General features: G+C 36.0%; 1 protein-coding gene across 2 annotated transcripts in view; it reads left to right on the plus strand.

Moving 5' to 3' along the window:
• Aop (ETS variant transcription factor anterior open) overlaps positions 1–17,707 on the plus strand; it is a 115,884-nt gene that overhangs the window by 89,186 nt on the left and 8,991 nt on the right. For both annotated transcript variants that reach the window (XM_076773362.1, XM_076773360.1), the window contains 3 exons: positions 13,329–13,574; positions 14,417–15,079; positions 16,104–16,353. In XM_076773362.1, the coding sequence (XP_076629477.1) occupies positions 13,358–13,574; positions 14,417–15,079; positions 16,104–16,353 (1,130 nt within the window). In that variant the 5' untranslated portion in view covers positions 13,329–13,357. The remainder of the gene's footprint in view (positions 1–13,328; positions 13,575–14,416; positions 15,080–16,103; positions 16,354–17,707) is intronic.

Consider the following 17,707-nt stretch of genomic DNA (forward strand, 5'->3'; position numbering starts at 1 on the left):
ATTAAATTATTTATTCTGTTTATACGAATAATATCCATCGATTCGTAAAAAAAAGTATGTTTTACAATTATACAAGAATGTCGAGTACAAAAGTATACAGGGTGTTCGGCTAACCCTGGGAAAAATTTTAATGGGAGATTCTAGAGACCAAAATAAGACGAAAATCAAGAATACCAATTTGTTGATCAAGGCTTCGTTAAAAAGTTATTAACGTTTATAGAATCACAATCACGCGTACGCAGCTGTTCGTTGATTGCCGTTCTACAGGCGGAACTTTAAACGTTAATAACTTTTAAACGAAGCCTCAATCGACAAATTGATATTCTTGATTTTCGTCTTATTTTGGCCTCTAGAATCTCCCATTAAAATTTCTACCAGAGATAGCCAAACACCTTGTATAAACAGTTGTTATATGATACACATGAAACAGAATTCAAGCGACTGTTGCGGCAGAACTGGAAGTCGGCCATTGTTGGCGCTAAGGTCAGAAGGGTTAATTGTAAGAAAACCGATAAAAATGGTCGCTTGTCGGATCAGCCATACTGCAGAAAAGAAGAGGGAAACCAGAACTTGGACATTAAATATCTTGTAAACTGTTAATCGTCTGGCCTTGCAATCAGGTATCGTTAGATTCAGTTTTCCAAGTTCTATCATCCATCGAAAGCTCATCGAAAAATCAGAGTTAAACTTCAGGGGGTAGTTTTCAGAACTGTATTGACGTATCTCGTATCAAAGAGAAAGAAAATCGAAATCAGTGGGAGCAATTGAAAGAAACGGCCAGAGCAAGTAGGAAACATTGAGAACGAGTGAGATACAGTTGATGTTTGATCGTCGAGCACGTTTCATGCTTACAAACACGTGTCGAGCGTGTTTCGTACATAATAACTATCTGACGATGATCGTGATCGGTTGTGATATATTTTTGAAAAAAGTAATGCCCGCATCGTAACGATTATCTTATTTTACATTTTATTGCTTGTACTCGATATACTGTTTTTAAATTGTTTGGATTTTTATGCTATTTATATCCTTGGAATTTATAATGCGATGCTGCAAAGAACTTCTCTTTCTAATTATCGATATCTATATTAGAGTTCAAAGCATCGAGAAATTTTGTAAACACGAAGATTGGCGATAGGTCGCAGTCATCTTCGTTAATATTTTGCTGTCATTTTGCATAACTTGTCTTCTGTGTTGTTCGCCATTTAATCGTGAGACGCTGGACCATCGAAAATAGTTTGGATATACAGGGTGTTCAGCCACGAAAATCAAGAATATCAATTTCTTGACTGAGGCTTCGTTAAAAAGTTATTAACAATTAAATTAAAAAATTTCGAATCGTTTTGGAAAAATTATTTCTAGGTTCTGGGGTCAAATACAATCATTTTTGGTGAATAGACATAACCCCGAAATCTTGCGCATTTTCGAGAAAAAAATTCAGTACGAACGGAACTTTAAACGTTAATAACTTTTTAACGAAGCCTCCATCAACAAATTGGTATCCTTGATTTTCGTCTTATTTTGACCTCTACTACCTTGTATTAGCAAAATTTGCTTTCAATTTGTGAAACGTTTTTTTGCATTCCGAAAAAGTCACTGTTGAACTGGCAGCGTGCTCGCATACTTGGGTAGCTCGAAGAAAACCGACCAGTCGGAGACTAAGCGACCGGTATCTCCTAAGTCACCATCAGACATTAAGAAAAAACATTTTTATTTTAAGTTTGTACATCGTATAGTGTACAAATTTTCTGTCGAAGTTGATCATCAAAAATGGACGTTTTCATTGCACCCCAACAGTACATGTACATTGCGTTGTGCAGTCGTTGTGCAGTAATGGAGGATATAAAAGAGGGCAGAGAACGCTAACCGCGTGGGTCACTCGCTCGACTGATAAACCTCTGTTCGACGACGTGTCACTGACCCCCCCGTCTATTCTCTCTTTTTAAACAACGCATTTTACCTTTCTTTCTCCGTATTATTTTCATAGAACGCAAATATTATTCGAGCAACACAAATTTTCGATAAACGCTCGAACAAAATTTCAAGCACGTCTCTATTATTCAACATCCTATTCATTAATTATGACGCCAGTTTTCTTTGTTGAAAATTCATTAATTTTGTTTTAAAAATTCTCAAATCAACGCAGACGAGTCGAGGGTGTTCGAAACTGCAACTGAGCGTCTCGCGTGCCCCGTTTAAGAACACTCAACCCCCCCCGTACGCGTCGAAAAAATTGTCAGTTTACAAAAAAGGTTTCATGCATATATTTTTAATTAAGATACGGAGTAGTCGTTACGCGTTAACCGTTGCGTGGTGCTATCTAACGCCGGCGATAACGGAGGATTACATTAAGAGGGGGGAGGGGGGCGACGTTGATTTGTCGTATGCTACGCCACTGTCTGCTATCTCGCTCCGCATCTCTCTTTTACTGTTTTCTTTCTCCCTTTCTTTCGCCCCGCGAAGGATCGAGAAAGCACTTCCTTGTGAGTTGCCGAGAGCGCTACGTAAGCGGACGCTCGAGCATCGGGTTCACTGACCAACTCAAGGTCGCGGAAACTCGGCTTTTCTTCTTTTCCGCGACATCTTCTTTCGCGGGCCATTAACGCGAAACACAATTTCGCTGAACGAGATAAGGCTCCTCGGGTCGATGTAATCTCTCCTTTTCGCAACGAATTATTGTACAGTGATGGACGGTTGAATTTCACTAACAAAAAATGCACGGTTAAATTTCCACGATCTATTCCCCCCACTGCTCGGGAAAACCTGACCCGGCAGAGATGAAAAGGGAAATCGATCGAACGAAAAAAATTTGGGGGTTTCAAATTTGACGAAATTTAACCGTGCGTTACTTTGATAAACCGGTTAACCCTTTCGGTGGCAGCATCGTGCGTTTCGCGTTAACCTCTGGCGCTGGGAATTGATTCACGCATGTAATCAAACGATCCACGATAAACGAGCCCATAACTTGAAATTAGCAGACACGGTAGAGTTTCGTACCGAGAAACCATTTCTATAGAAATTTTAGGGACGTATACAGCAGATTTCTTCGTTGAGTCACGGGTCACTTTCGACCCACGCTTGGAAGCTCGTCAGACGTCGAAGAGTGGACTTTAACAAATTTTTATTTGTATTTTTATATACAAAATTATAGTATTTTTGTGTAAAAAGTATTTGGTACGAATGCAACTATCTTATAGAAATAAATTTTTAGCAGTAAATCATGATGTCTTTATAGACGCTATTAACTATACTTCCAAACAATTAGATCTAACAAATATACCGGATATATTTTAGTAAATTGTACAAAAAATTTGTATAATTTTTGTATTAATTATATGCTGGAATATAATTGCGTATACAGTAATCCTGCGTTTTTTGACGGAAACTCGGGTCCGCTAGGCGTCGACTAGAGAGATCCGGAACCAAATTCTATTTCGAGCCGTGATCCAGCCACGGTTGAACCGTCTGGCGAGAAAAGCAAATGGGATACACCTAGTAGCGGGACTTCGAATCGCTTCGCATTGCTTCGAATCTTATTGTGTGTTGCAACACTGATCCGAAGCGATTCGAAAATGATTCGATGTTAAGAAACTCTTGATCGTCTTAGAAGTCTTGATTGTCTTGAAAGTCTTGAAACCCTCGATCATCTTGGATGTCTTGAAACTCTTGATCGTCTTGGGGTCTTGAAAGCCTCTAGAATATCGATAAGTGTGAGTTTCGAGTGTCGAATTAATGAATGTTTAATATCTTGAGTACATATGCAATGAAACACGTTCGTTACTGTTGTCCATGCAATTTCGTTAATAGAAATCGAGGAAACCTGAAGAGTTATAGTTATCATTAAATATATTCTTAATGTTTATTTTAAATATAAAGAGCTATGCATCGATCAAGTGCTTTGGCACTGAAATTTTAAAAAGTTTATAGAGGGTGTTTGGCCACCTATGGGAAAAATTTTAATGGGAGATTCTAGAAGCCAAAATAAGACGAAAATCAAGAATACCCATTTGTTGATGGAGGCTTCGTTAAAAAGTTATTAACAATTAAATTCAAAAATTTCAAATCGTTCTGGAAAAATTATTTTCGGTTGCGGGGGGCAATTACAATCATTTTTGGTCATTAGACATACCCTCGAAATCCTATCCACTTTCGAGAAAAAAATTCGAGAAAGTGTGAAATTTTTCGACGGAAAAAAAAATTTCAAATCGTTCTGAAAAAAATATTGTTAGCTGTGGGGGTCAATTACAATCATTTTTGGTGAATAGACATACCCCTGAAATCCTGCGCATTTTCGAGAAAAAAATTCAGTACGATCGGAACATTAAACGTCCATAACTTTCTAACGAAGCCTCAATCAACAAATGAATATTCTTGATTTTCGTCTTATTTTGGCCTCTAGAATCTCCTATTAAAATTTTTTCCGGGTGTGGCCGAACACCCTGTATAATTTAGTTAATCACTTTGACTTGCAAACAACTCGTATATACAGAATGTCGATAAACTGAAAATGTTAGAATAAAATTTTATATCTGAGAAGACGTATGGCGCGTCTGTTCAGTACTTACCGTTTCTACTTACCCCGATGACCAACTCGAACATGTTACATCGATGTTTCACATCGAGCGTTAATGAAATTGCGTGATCAAACGAAATAAAAATGCATCGTGTAAGTGTGAAAGACATCGAATACTTATTTATTAAATAAACAAACCTCTCAAACCTTATCAGTTATCGAAATACTCAAGAACCGTAAGACTTTCGAGTAATTCGATTTTTCCGCCATTTTATAGATTCGAAGTGATTCGAAGCGTTCCAAATCCCGTCACTAGATACACCGAACGTGAACGAGAAAAACAGCGAACGAGCGTCCAAAGCGTCAAAAGGATGTTGCTCTTGTATTGGCGGTATGGTAACCATTAATGCAATATAAATTATTTTTATATTTTTTACTCTATCTTTACGAGTATTATCAATGGATTAGCGATATTTTCCCGATGAACGTGAACCTAAATACAATCTTACTCGCGGAATTAAGAAGTACGATACGATATATTCCGTATGTAATTAATTTTATCCCTACTATTAAGGGATGTCCATTGGAACCAATCGGACGACTAATGTGATTTTAGATACTTGTAATAAAAGTATAGATACTATCCGACCAAGTAAATCGCATTTGACGAAATACAAACAGCAACTGAGTTTATAATTATTCGTAACTTTAGGAACATTTATTCTAGTACGTAAATTCGGGGTACGACTGTGAAAAATTCGTTACGATCTTGCGAGATGACCTAATACAATCAGCAGCAGTAATTCGTGTCATCCAAGGGGAAAGTCACCAGCACCTCGGTTACCCCTTCTCCTTCTTAACAAGTTTATAGTTGTTGCGAGGCTGGAACGCTGGATGGCGTTATTATTGCAACAGCGAGAAGCGAGAGCGCAGAATCACTAACCAACCGATCGCATGACAAAGCGGTCCGACGTTTCGAAATGACTAACTTGCGTGCAACGTGTCACAGTTATCGCTATGAAATTAGAATGCTCTCCCGATAGCTTTGCAACATTTGTATTTTTTAATATTTCACGATTCCTACGAATAAATTGCCAGATATTAAATTACCGTCTGGATGTGAATTCGATAAGGGGCCTTTCACAAATTACATCACGTTTAGGAGAGGGGTGGCGAAGAAATATGACAACTTGTAACCAGAGCTAGGTAAAATACTAATTTAATCGGTAAATAGTGAATATTTTATTTTAGATCGTACGTACACTTTTGGAAATAAAATTTTTTTATTCTAATAAATTGAAAAAAATCTTCATTTTCGTATGCATCCAGCAGCAGTGACGTTGATACTGAAAGCTACTGAAAGATACTGAAATGTAGAAAGCGTAGGAATTTCATACATTTTATTTTTTATGAATAAATTGTTGTACTACATTACCTATGGTTGTGTTTATTAAAAATTAAAAACAAATTTTTAATAAAAATCGCAGGGGGTGCCTAAATTTTTCGGCGAAAAAAAATGTCGAATCGTTCTAAAAAATTATTTCTAGGTTCTGGGATCAAATACAACCATTTTTGGTGAACACATATACCCTCAAAATCCTAACCATTTTCGAGAAAAAAAATTCAGTAAGTGAACAAATTTTTCGACGAAATTAAAAAATTTCAAATCATTTTCAAAAAATTATTTCTAAGTTCTGGGGTCAATTGCAATCATTTTTGGTCAACAGACATACTCTCGAAATCCTAACCATTTTCGAGAAAAAAATTCTTTACCGAAAATATAATGTGTGCCCCAGTCCCGGAATTTCACTTCATTAAATTGATTAAAAGTAGCCTTAGATGGGTCGTGTTGGGGCTCATTTTAATCGGCTAAATTCCAAAAATGTATTGGCATTAGTTAAAAAAAAAAAAGTGTCTTATATCTTCGTGTCCTCTTTTGCAAGAATTTCGTTGGTGGGTTCCGAATTTCACGAAATTCAATCGTACATTACTGAACGTGACAGTTCGAACGAGTCACTTAGAAATATCAATATTCTGCCAACGATTCCACGCACTTCGATTTTAAAATATGTTATGATTGATATTCCACATATCAATCTATGGCGCCCATTTTATTATGCACAGTCCGATGCATTAAATATGTGTAATACTTTGAATGCATTCGACGTTTAAATCGGACATGAGAAATATTGGTTGCATGCACCAGAATTTAATAACTAATCGCCATTGCAATAATATAAACCACTATAAACTCGTTAAGAAGGGAAAGGGGTAGTTAAAGTTGATGGTTTTCTTCTTCAACGACACAAATTATTGTGATTGATTGTAAGTTAACTAAAATATTTTCTACTTATTTTCTAACAATATTTACTACTTCTCCACATCGTATAATTTTCATACTATTATAACTTTTTTATATTTTTAATGTTTATTTTGTCAGACGCGCGAGAGTGAATATCGGTATCGACTGTAATGTATTTCCCATTGTTGCTCCTGGCGCCAGAATGCCCAGTCATGGCGCTGATTAACAAGATATGTACAAGTATCTTTGTCCAAGTCAATTAATTAACAGCTACTAATCCGTATTGCAATGGCGGTAGAGCAATTTGTTATCAGCGGTATCTCTCATTATCGATGAATCACTAGTAGATTGCCTCTGTACGGGACCAGAGAGAAATTCAAAACCGCGAAAACGATAAAGAAAGAGAAGAGATAGAAGGAAGCAGTTGAATACCCGGAAGAAAAGAGGATTGACATTTATCCGCACGCTGAATCTTAAACCTTCCTCAAGGATCTTCCGCCTTCTATCTCTTTAACCAAAACGAAAGCGTACTTGATTCAAGTTTCACGCTTTTAGCGCCATTTTTTATTGTTGCTCAAATTAATGTCGAATAGAAATTATTGACGGAACACGGAAGAGGAATCTATCGATACGATAGGAAATAAATAAATTATTACAAAAAACAACCAGTAAAAGACTAATTATGAAACCTTTAATAATATGGGTATAAAATATTACAGATTATAAAAACTAAAGGTGATTTATTAACACTATTAATGAAGATGTTCTGTAGGTATCCGTAAATTTCGTTTTTTAAAGAAATTGGGAGTTTTGAATTTCAATTACATCTTGGTAGCATTTCCGGTAGTAATTCCTCGACGCATGATAGAGACTTTAAGAAATTAATAAATTTATTACGATGGATTATATTAATATTTTTAAATGTAACATTGTCTGTTTTAAAAAATGAATTATGTGATCGAAACTTTAACGAGAAGGTTGATTCCTCGCCAACACGAATGAATCGCAGCCAGTTTCTAAACTGAACTGACCGTAATAAACGGAAAGAGAAACTTACGTATCAATGTTTACAATTTATCTTGATAAGAAGTGTTGACGTTGAGGCCACAAGAAACGTTTTCATTAAAAGTAGTCAAGATTAAATCACGTTTCTCGAAGCATAAGTAGGACTAGAATATAGTTTATCATCTGTGTGATCTTTCAAAATCTACAGAAACGTACAAAACTCGATCGACATCATTTTGATCGCTCGTTAAAATAAAGTCTTCGATAATCTTTCCAATGTAATTATTTCACTATCCGTATCAACTTACCAACATTTATGAATTTTTGGTGCTCATGCAAAGGTCGTAATACAATTTCGTTTTAACCTCTGCTATCATCTCACGATGATAAAAGTATTATAGATGACCGATAAACGCAGTTCGTGTTTAATCGTTCCGCCTAAATTTTTGACAAATTTTTATTTTACTATCGAAAACTATAATTTTTGCAACATTTATCGAAACCTGAAATGTATTTAAATGCATATTTATGGATAAAAACGTAAATTAAAAAAAAAGGTACACGGTTGTATTTACTACGGTACATTTTAAACGTAATATTTAATGTCGTTTCCTTGTTTTCGTTTGAGACTCGATTTAAGTATATGTAGCACATTTGTGTGTAGAACGTGTACTTATATGAGTCGAGTGTAGTCGTGAACGTACGTAGTCATCGACGTAAACTCGTTAGAGAGGATTTTATACGCTTGCAATAATTGTTAAAAGGTCGGGAGGCGGCGTTTGCTGGAGAACGATCATTCGAGCGGTTTCTTGCATTCAGTACAACTTCCGGCTCGACTTCCTCCTTTCGTCGACTGGTCGCGACCTCTAAGTCGGAAATATCCATCTTGGATAATCGATGGATCACGGTTACGGTTTCGTCCATTGAATTTCGTCTCATTTTTCTTTTATAGATTCGATTGTTCCCTTCTCTTGAACGCAATATGTCGGAGAATATTCGAATTTCTTTTCTTGTAATGCATATTTTTAATATAATATGTAATAAGATTATAACGCAATTGAATTTGCATCATAAAACAGTATACAATGTTTGGTTTCTTTTCTTTCTAGTTTTTAACAAAAATTTAAATAAAGTATATTTATTCCTGAAAGTATACATATGCATAAGCGTGTATCTATCCATGAAAATTGCAATAATGAATTCAAAAGAAATAATTTTACATGCGTTAAAAAGATTTAAAAAATCTAGTATTTCCAAAGTCCTTAAATGAAAATGATTGATTCCGTTTTCAATTAACAAAGTATACATTATACATCTAATTAATATTTTATATTCATATCTCGCGTTTATCGAATAATACAAAATTATTTATAGTCGTTATTTTCACTCTTCGACCGAGTAGAGTATTTATATTTACAAAATTGTATCAAATTATTATCCTCGCGAGTCATTTCCAAGTTCAGACAGATTGAAATATTACTATAATCCAAGGAACGAGCTAAATGTATGATTACATCCACTTACCCGAACGAGAACTCTAGTTTGAACGAAAAGTTACAAGTAGTGGAGATAATCAGTAGACACCTATTATACGAACCTACCCGATTATCTGAACTGTGCCTGTCCCCCCTTAGATTCACATACAGTTTCAGACAAAATCGAGTAAACAGGTAGGAGAAATAGTTATCAGTAAGATTTTGGCGAACTATATTAGTATTTTATACTTAAATTCTATTTAGCGTATATCAAATTGATATTTACATTTCTGTATGCATAAACAGCCATTGTATCCAATGCCTACTCAAATCATAGTACTTCTTTCATCCATTTCACATTTTTCTCAACCTTTTCACGTTTGTAACTACAGGGTGTTCGGCCACCCGTGGGAAAAATTTTAATGGGGGATTCTAGAGGCCAAAATAAGACGAAAATCAAGAATATCATTTTGTTGATGGAGGCTTCGTTAAATAGTTATTAGCAATTAAATTCAAAAATTTCAAATCGTTCTGGAAAAATTATTTTCGGTTGCAGGGGTCAATTACAATCATTTTTGGTCATTACACATACCTTCCAAATTCTATCCACTTTCGAGAAAAAAAATCGGGTAGGTGCTGAAATTTTTCGATGACAAAAAAAATTTTCAAATCATTCTTAAAAAATTATTTTCGGTTGCGGGGGTCAATCACAATCATTTTTGGTGAATAGACATACCCCCGAAATCTTGCGCATTTTCGAGATAAAAACTCAGTACGGTCAAAACTTTAAACGTTAGTAACTTTTTAACAAAGCCTCCATCAACAAATTGGTATTCTTGATTTTCGTCTTATTTTGGCCTCTAGAGTCGCCATTTCTTCTTCCACTATACGCTGTCTTGCAGAGCTGACGCAATTTTCATTGCGTCTCACCAATAATGCAGATTTTCCTTTCAATTATCGTCGTATAATTTTGTCACACGTTTGGAATATACAACGATCTAGGATTAATTTCAACCCCAAGTCTTCTGGTCCACTTTATGCCCTAAAACTTTCGTTGGAAACACTTTTTCGTAGAACAAACGATTTGCAAGTAATTTAGGGGGCAGGTTTGGTGGGTGGACCGCGTTGAAACGAAAAAGATCGAGATTCTTGTTATCCCCCTCCCCCTCTCCCTCTTTCTTTCTCCCCCACTCCGTGGACGGTACACGTGGCGGGCTTCCTGGTGCGAGGACAAAAGCACATCGACCTTCGCATACTGAGATCTTTAACCTTTTACCTCCTCTGATAACGTGTTTCTACGAACTCGCGCTCGTCGACGGTAGAACAATTTGATTATCGGCGTTAACCCCTTGGCACTCTGTTTAAAAATCGTAGACTCGAAACACACGCAATTTAGGGAGATAGATACGTACGAGGACGTGAATTTGTTTACTGAAATCAACCTTTTTTTTTATCTCGGAGATCCAGCCACGCGACAATCGCTCAACGACGAAAGCTTGTAAAATACATTGGTAGCCGCGTTTCCTATTATTAGGTTGTGTAACAAGTCCGTTCGTGTCTACGGCGTTATTTTAATATTTTATTATTCAATTTGACTGCGTAACTGGACGATTAATAATAAAATATACGATTCACGACTGGGATAAATTAAAAGCAATCGTACAAAAAATATGGCCATCAATTATGCTCAGAAAAAAGTGTTGTTTCACAACTTACTTCGTACATCGAAATATTTTATGGATAGATAATTGTTCGATAACAACGCAGAAACGAATATTATAAATTGTCAAATTATCCAAAAGATGGGAAAGGGTCGCAATTACTTATTGGACAACCTAATATTTAGTTTAGCGTGTAGATTCAGACCCTCGGGTGTTTGCAAGTATCTCTGAGACATCCTGAGAGACTTTTCACGGGGATAGGAAGTTATTACGAAAATTGGTGAACGCTTCTTTCGAAGATTGCTCTCTCGCGAGAACCGAGGGATTAAAAGAAATGGAGAGAACGGAAACAGTCTAGAGGTCGATGGAAATAAGTTATGTAAATCAGCGTTTCCTGTTGGCTTTCATTCTTACACCTCTCCGTTCTATGCTAATAATCTTTCCTCTTTCCTAAGCTGTCATACCACGTCGCAACGCGCCTATTCAATGACGCTTTTCATATATCTTGCAAGCGTACGTACGATTCGAGTACTTTCTTCTTTATTTTCACTCGATAGTAAATATTGAACTTGGATGGATCCTCTGCGGTTTCTAAATTCAAAACAAAGAAGAAAATGACTTATTTCCGGCTTTCGAACGGTCGAGCTTATCGAGACGATTCGTAATTACGGTGGACATTTCCATTTACTATGTAGTATGTTATAGTATACAGGATATTCGACCACCCCTGGGAAAAATTGTAATGGAAGATTCTAGAGGCCAAAATAGGACGAAAATCAAGAATACCAATTTGTTGATGGCGGCTTCGTTAAAAAGTTCTTAACGTTTAAAGTTCCGCCTGTACTGAATTTTTTTCTCGAAAGTGGGTAAGATTTGGAGGGTATGTCTATTGACTTAAAATGGTTGTAATAGGCTCTTGCAACCGAAAATAATTTTTCCAGGACAATTTAAAATTTTTTTGTTTTGCCGAAAAATTTCAGAAGCTACACCCTATCGATTTTTCTTAAAAATTCGTTTTTCATTTTTAATAAATTTGGTTGGCGCTGTACAGAAAAGTTGTTTAATACTTTTTTGTAGGTATTCATGGACTCTAGTTCCCCCCAAAATTTCAATGAAGTATATTCACTATTGTAGGAGTTATGACTGTTTGAAAATTGGACCATTTTTATGGGGCTTTTCTCATTTTGCGGGGTCGAGGACCAACTTTTCGAATATTTTTACGATTTGTACATATTCTACGCTAAAATGCGCGTCGTTTGCCTTTTTAAACATTAAAATCGTCCAATCCATTCAGGAGTTACGACATTTTAAAGATTCACATGAAATTTCGGGGAACCATTTCAAGCCTCAGATTATATTTTCGGTAAGGAATTTTTTTCTCGAACGTGGGTAGGATTTCTGGTGTATGTCTATTGACCAAAAATGATTATAATTGACCCCTGCAACCAAAAATAATTTTTTTAGAACGATTTGAAATTTTTTAATTTTGTCGAAAAATTTGTCCACCTTCCTGAATTTTTTTCTCGAAAGTGTGCAGGATTTTGGGGGCATATGTATTCACCAAAAATGGTTGTATTTGACCCCAGAACCTAGAAATAATTTTTTTAGAATGATTCGACATTTTATTTCGCTGAAAAATTTAGGCACCTACCCCTTTGTCGATTTTTCTTAAAAATTTGTTTTTCATTTTTAATAAATTTGGCTGGCGCTGTACAGAAAAGTTATTTAATACTTTTTTGCAGATATCCATGGACTCTAGTTTCCTCCAAAATTTGAATGAAGTATATTCACTATTGTAGGAGTTATGGCTGTTTGAAAATTGGATCATTCTTATGGGGTTTTTCTCATTTTGCGGAGTCAAGGAATAACTTTTCGAATATTTTTTAAATTTCCACATATTCTCCACCAAAATACGCGTTGTTTGCATTTTGAAACATCAAAATTGTCCAATCCGTTCAGAAGTTATGATGTTTCGAAGATTCACATGAAATTTCGTTCAAAGAATGAGAATTATTGAGAATTAGTATTACAAGAACGCTAAAATTTATTTAATGAGACATGGAATCCTGATACTCAAACCTTAACATATGGGTTAAAGACTAGACTGCGGATCTTTGTGCAAATTCATATTTTTATTAATAGAACTAACGAAATGGAGCTTTGTAGAGGGTCGTCTCAACCCTTAAATATAATAATTCGTATCCCACTTTATTTCTTATATTTTTGCATATTAAGTGGATTCTGTAGTTTTTTGAGAATTAAAATTTCCCTTAAATACATAAATATCCGCAGTCCAACGATTACTGTCTCAGCACGGTCATTAAGTGTTATAACGTTGAGAAATAAAGTGTTACGTTTTTTTTTGATTTCAGAAACGAGAGACTAGAACGTGGAGCATATTATGAAATTGTTGCCGACGATACAGCTACCGCAATTGCCACCGGTTTCGACCGGGGGTGGAATGACGGGGATGGACTCTCGGCTACCACCAGGCATATCTTTGCCTTTCAGTCCCACGGAGCTGCTCTGGCGATACGGTCCAGCCATGAATTTTCCACCCACTCACCCACCGCCAACTCCTTTCCTCGACTTCAAGACTCATCTGCCAGCGAGCCTAGGTAAGATCAGACACCTATTCAAATCTTATTATAAAAAAAAAAATACGCGTAGATTCTGTTTACAAAGGTCCTTCGAACCTCTTCTTTATTTAACAATTTTCATGCAATACTCGGAACAACGTTATCAACCCTTTGCACTCCACTGGCGCCACAACGATACACATGATATGGACCCAACTCTGTTCAAATTTAATTTATAGAAACACAAACTAAATTATAAAGCATTTTTAAATTTTGTGAGGAAAAACACAAAACTGCCTTCAAGCTGCTAGTCGTTCGTATTGAAAACAATTCTTGGACTGCAAAGGGTTAATTACTGATTAAATCAATGTTCAGTATATCTTGATATATTAGTCCCATAAGTTCGTGCAAATAAAATTTGTAATTTAATGGAAAATAAACGAAATTTGTCAGTTCAGGGGATTTTTGAAATTTTAAACGTACCAACATCAACAATTCATTCTTATGAAATAAAGTACAACAATCTCCAGGCTTGTTAGTGGATATACAGTTTGAAAATGTCAACGTTTCAATAAAAAGCGTTCAACTACATTTTAATAAAAGATCAAACAAATTTTGTGGGGACGATACAATTTTTCCAAAGGGGTGGGCCAAACAAGAAGAAGTTTACTGTTACTCATAAAATTCCATTTAAAATATTGCTTCAAATGGTAATTACAGAACGAACATATGGGACGACCTAATAACAGAACACATATTCCTCCGCGTTTTTTACTAGCACCGATCAAAATAAAACTATTTATCGTAGATCGTACACAATTTATGGTAGAAAAGACAGGGAAACGGAACAGTTAGGATAACGAGAATGGTGTGTTTCACAGCGTCCGACCCGCGATTGTGGTCCCGCGAGGACGTGGCGACGTTTCTCCGGTGGGCTGAACGTGAATTCGACCTACCACAATTCGACATGGACATGTTCCAAATGAACGGAAAGGCTCTGTGCCTGTTGACAAAAGCTGACCTGGGGGAAAGATGCCCAGGCGCGGGCGACGTGTTGCACAACGTGCTTTCGATGTTGGCCAGAGACTTTAATCAGCTACAAAGGTGCCTTCCAAGTAGTCCGGTGACACCTACCAGGCCCTCCGCGTATCCTCTCAGCCCCCATTCCCATCCCCCCACTCCGACCTGGACGGAAAACCCGTATACCGCGAATTTGGCCTCGTTAATGTCCGCGAATTCGGTGACATTATCTCCTGCGCCGTCGGTGGACAGCCAGGCAGGCTCCCCAGGACACACAGAGGGAACTCAAAGTCAGGTTTACAAGAGCGATTCGGACGAGGATAATCAACAAGCGGCTACCGGAAGCCCGCCAGCCACGCCAACCGCTTTAGCAGCGCAAAGGCTAAGCGAAGTTTGCGTTAAGGATCAACCGAGTCCCACGCTAGCACAGCCAATGATGCCTCTGACGCCCGGTGCCTTCAGGACGAATCCAGCAAACGCTGCAAGAGAATTTTTTCCCAACGATTCGCCCGAACCAAACACAAGTAAGCGATCCTTTCGTAAATCGCGTTTCGAACGACTCTTTGGAACTTTATCTATTTCCTGACCCCATTTGCAACGTACGTTCACTTACAAGCATTAACGTTAACTTTCAAACCAGTCAAAATGACCCATTCGTAATTTCTAATCAAGCTTGTAAAATGTTTACTGGACTGAATTTTTGAAAATTTAATTTTCTATAAGAGAATTATTAAACACTTATTTCCATTGCATCATACATTCCTTCGTGTATCTATGTATATAATATAATTGTTGGTAGTTCTAGTGTTAAGACATTTGTCAGAACGTCTGTCAATCTCTGAACTATTATCATTAGACTGCGGATCTTTAAGCAAATTCAGATTTTTATTGATAGAGTAATTCTTTGTAAAGGCTTGTCTCAACTCCTAAATGTTATAATTCATATTTCTTATATTTTTGCATATTAAAGAGCACGCTTGAACGGCGATCGGTGAGTCTGTTTAGACCCATGTCTTAGATTTTGGAATATTTGTATATTTAGACTTTTACTTTCTAATGTCATTTTACAATTTGTAATTTGTACTTTTGTATTTATTGATGTTACAAATGATCTTACATTTTGCAATGCTTATACTGGGTGTTCGGCCACAATTGCTCATTGAAATTTTTCCCAGGCCGAACACCCTGTATATTAGAGCTTTTACTTCTACTTGTTAGAAGATATAATGATTCTAATTCTATTCTAAATACTTTCCAGTTTTGTTAAAAGAATAATACTTTATTAGACCCTTGTTTTTATAATGAAATGAAACATAAACACAAACTTTTTAGAAAACAGGGAAAAAGGATGAATGAAAAATAAGTGTTATATGGGTCCAAAAAGACCCACCATCCGCCGTGCGAGTGTTAATACCATCTTCCTGAAATTTTTGTAGTTTTTACGAGAAATATGCTTGAAGGACTGTTTTAACTTCTTCGTAAGCTTATATCATCAAGCTAACATTTATCGTATATAATTTGAAAATGTTTTTTTTTGTTTTGTTGTAGATGGTAGACTTTTGTGGGATTTTCTTCAACAACTTTTAAACGACCCCTCGCAACGATACACACATTATATCGCGTGGAAAAGCCGGGAAACAGGTGTGTTTAAAATTGTTGACCCTCCCGGGCTGGCGAGGCTTTGGGGCATCCAAAAGAATCATCTTTCCATGAATTACGACAAAATGAGTAGAGCCCTTCGATACTACTACCGTGTAAATATTCTGCGAAAGGTCCAAGGAGAACGGCACTGTTACCAGTAAGTTTCTATACCGCCATTGTTTTACTTCAACATTATAATTTTCAATATTATAATTAATCTTTAGAATGTTCTTTCTAACGAACAATACGTGTATTTCTGTGCATCAATGTGCACTAGTTTGTTGCATTAAATAACAAAAGATTTATTTGCGTCCTTTATTTTTGAAAAACATAATATTTAGAACTTACAATATTCTGAAAAAAAACATCGTTGTTTATAGTTATACAAAATTGAAAAGAAACGATTCCATACATTGATTGACATCACAAAATTATTAACACCTAACACAATCTACGAAAAATAATCGAATCAGACAAACATACGAATAAAATTAAAATTATAATTTATATACAGAATGTTCGGCCACCCCTGGAAAAAATTTTAATGGAGGATTCTAGAGCCCAAAATAAGACGAAAATGAAGAATACTAATTTGTTGATGGAGGCTTCGTTAAAAAGTTATTAACGTTTAAAGTTCCGCCAGTACTGAATTTTTTTCTCGAAAATGCGCAAGATTTCGGGGGTATGTCTATTCAGCAAAAATGATTGTAATTGACCCCTGCAACCGAAAATAATTTTTCCAGAATTAATTAAAAATTTTTTTTTTCGCCGAAAAATTTAGACACCTACCCCCTGTCGATTTTTCTTAAAAATTCCTTTTTCATTTTTAGTAATTTTGATTGACGCCCTACAGAAAAGTTGTCTAATACTTTTTTGTAGGTACCTATGAGCTCTACTTCAGAAAAAAGTTTCATTGAAATATATTCACAATTGTAGGAGTTATGGCTGTTTGAAAATTGGACCATTTTTATGGGGTTTTTCTCATTTTGCGGGGTCGAGGACCAACTTTTCGAATATTTTTGCGATTTGTTCATATTCTCCACCAAAATACGCGTAGTTTGCTTTTTTAAACATTAAAATCGCCCAATCCGTTCAGAAGTTATGACGTTTTAAAGATTCGCATGACAATTCGGGCAGACATTTCTGGCCAGAAATTAAATTTTCGGTAAGGAATTTTTTTTCTCCAAAATGCGTAGGAATTCGGGGGTATGTGTAATGACCAAAAATGATTGTAATTAACCCCCGTAACCGAAAATAATTTTTTTAGAAAGATTTGAAATTTTTTTTTTTCATCGAAAAATTTCACACCTTCTCCAATTTTTTTCTAGAAAGTGCGTAGGATTTTGGGGGTATGTGTAATGACAAAAAATGATTGTGATTGATCCACGCAATCAAAAATAATTTTTTTAGAATGATTAGAAGAATTTGTTTTTCGCTGGAAAATTTCACACCTTTTCAAATTTTTTTTCTCGAAAGTGGGTAGGATTTCGAGGGTATGTCTAATGACCAAA

This window comes from Colletes latitarsis, chromosome 9, assembly GCF_051014445.1.
Source record: "Colletes latitarsis isolate SP2378_abdomen chromosome 9, iyColLati1, whole genome shotgun sequence".
NCBI lineage: Eukaryota > Metazoa > Arthropoda > Insecta > Hymenoptera > Colletidae > Colletes > Colletes latitarsis.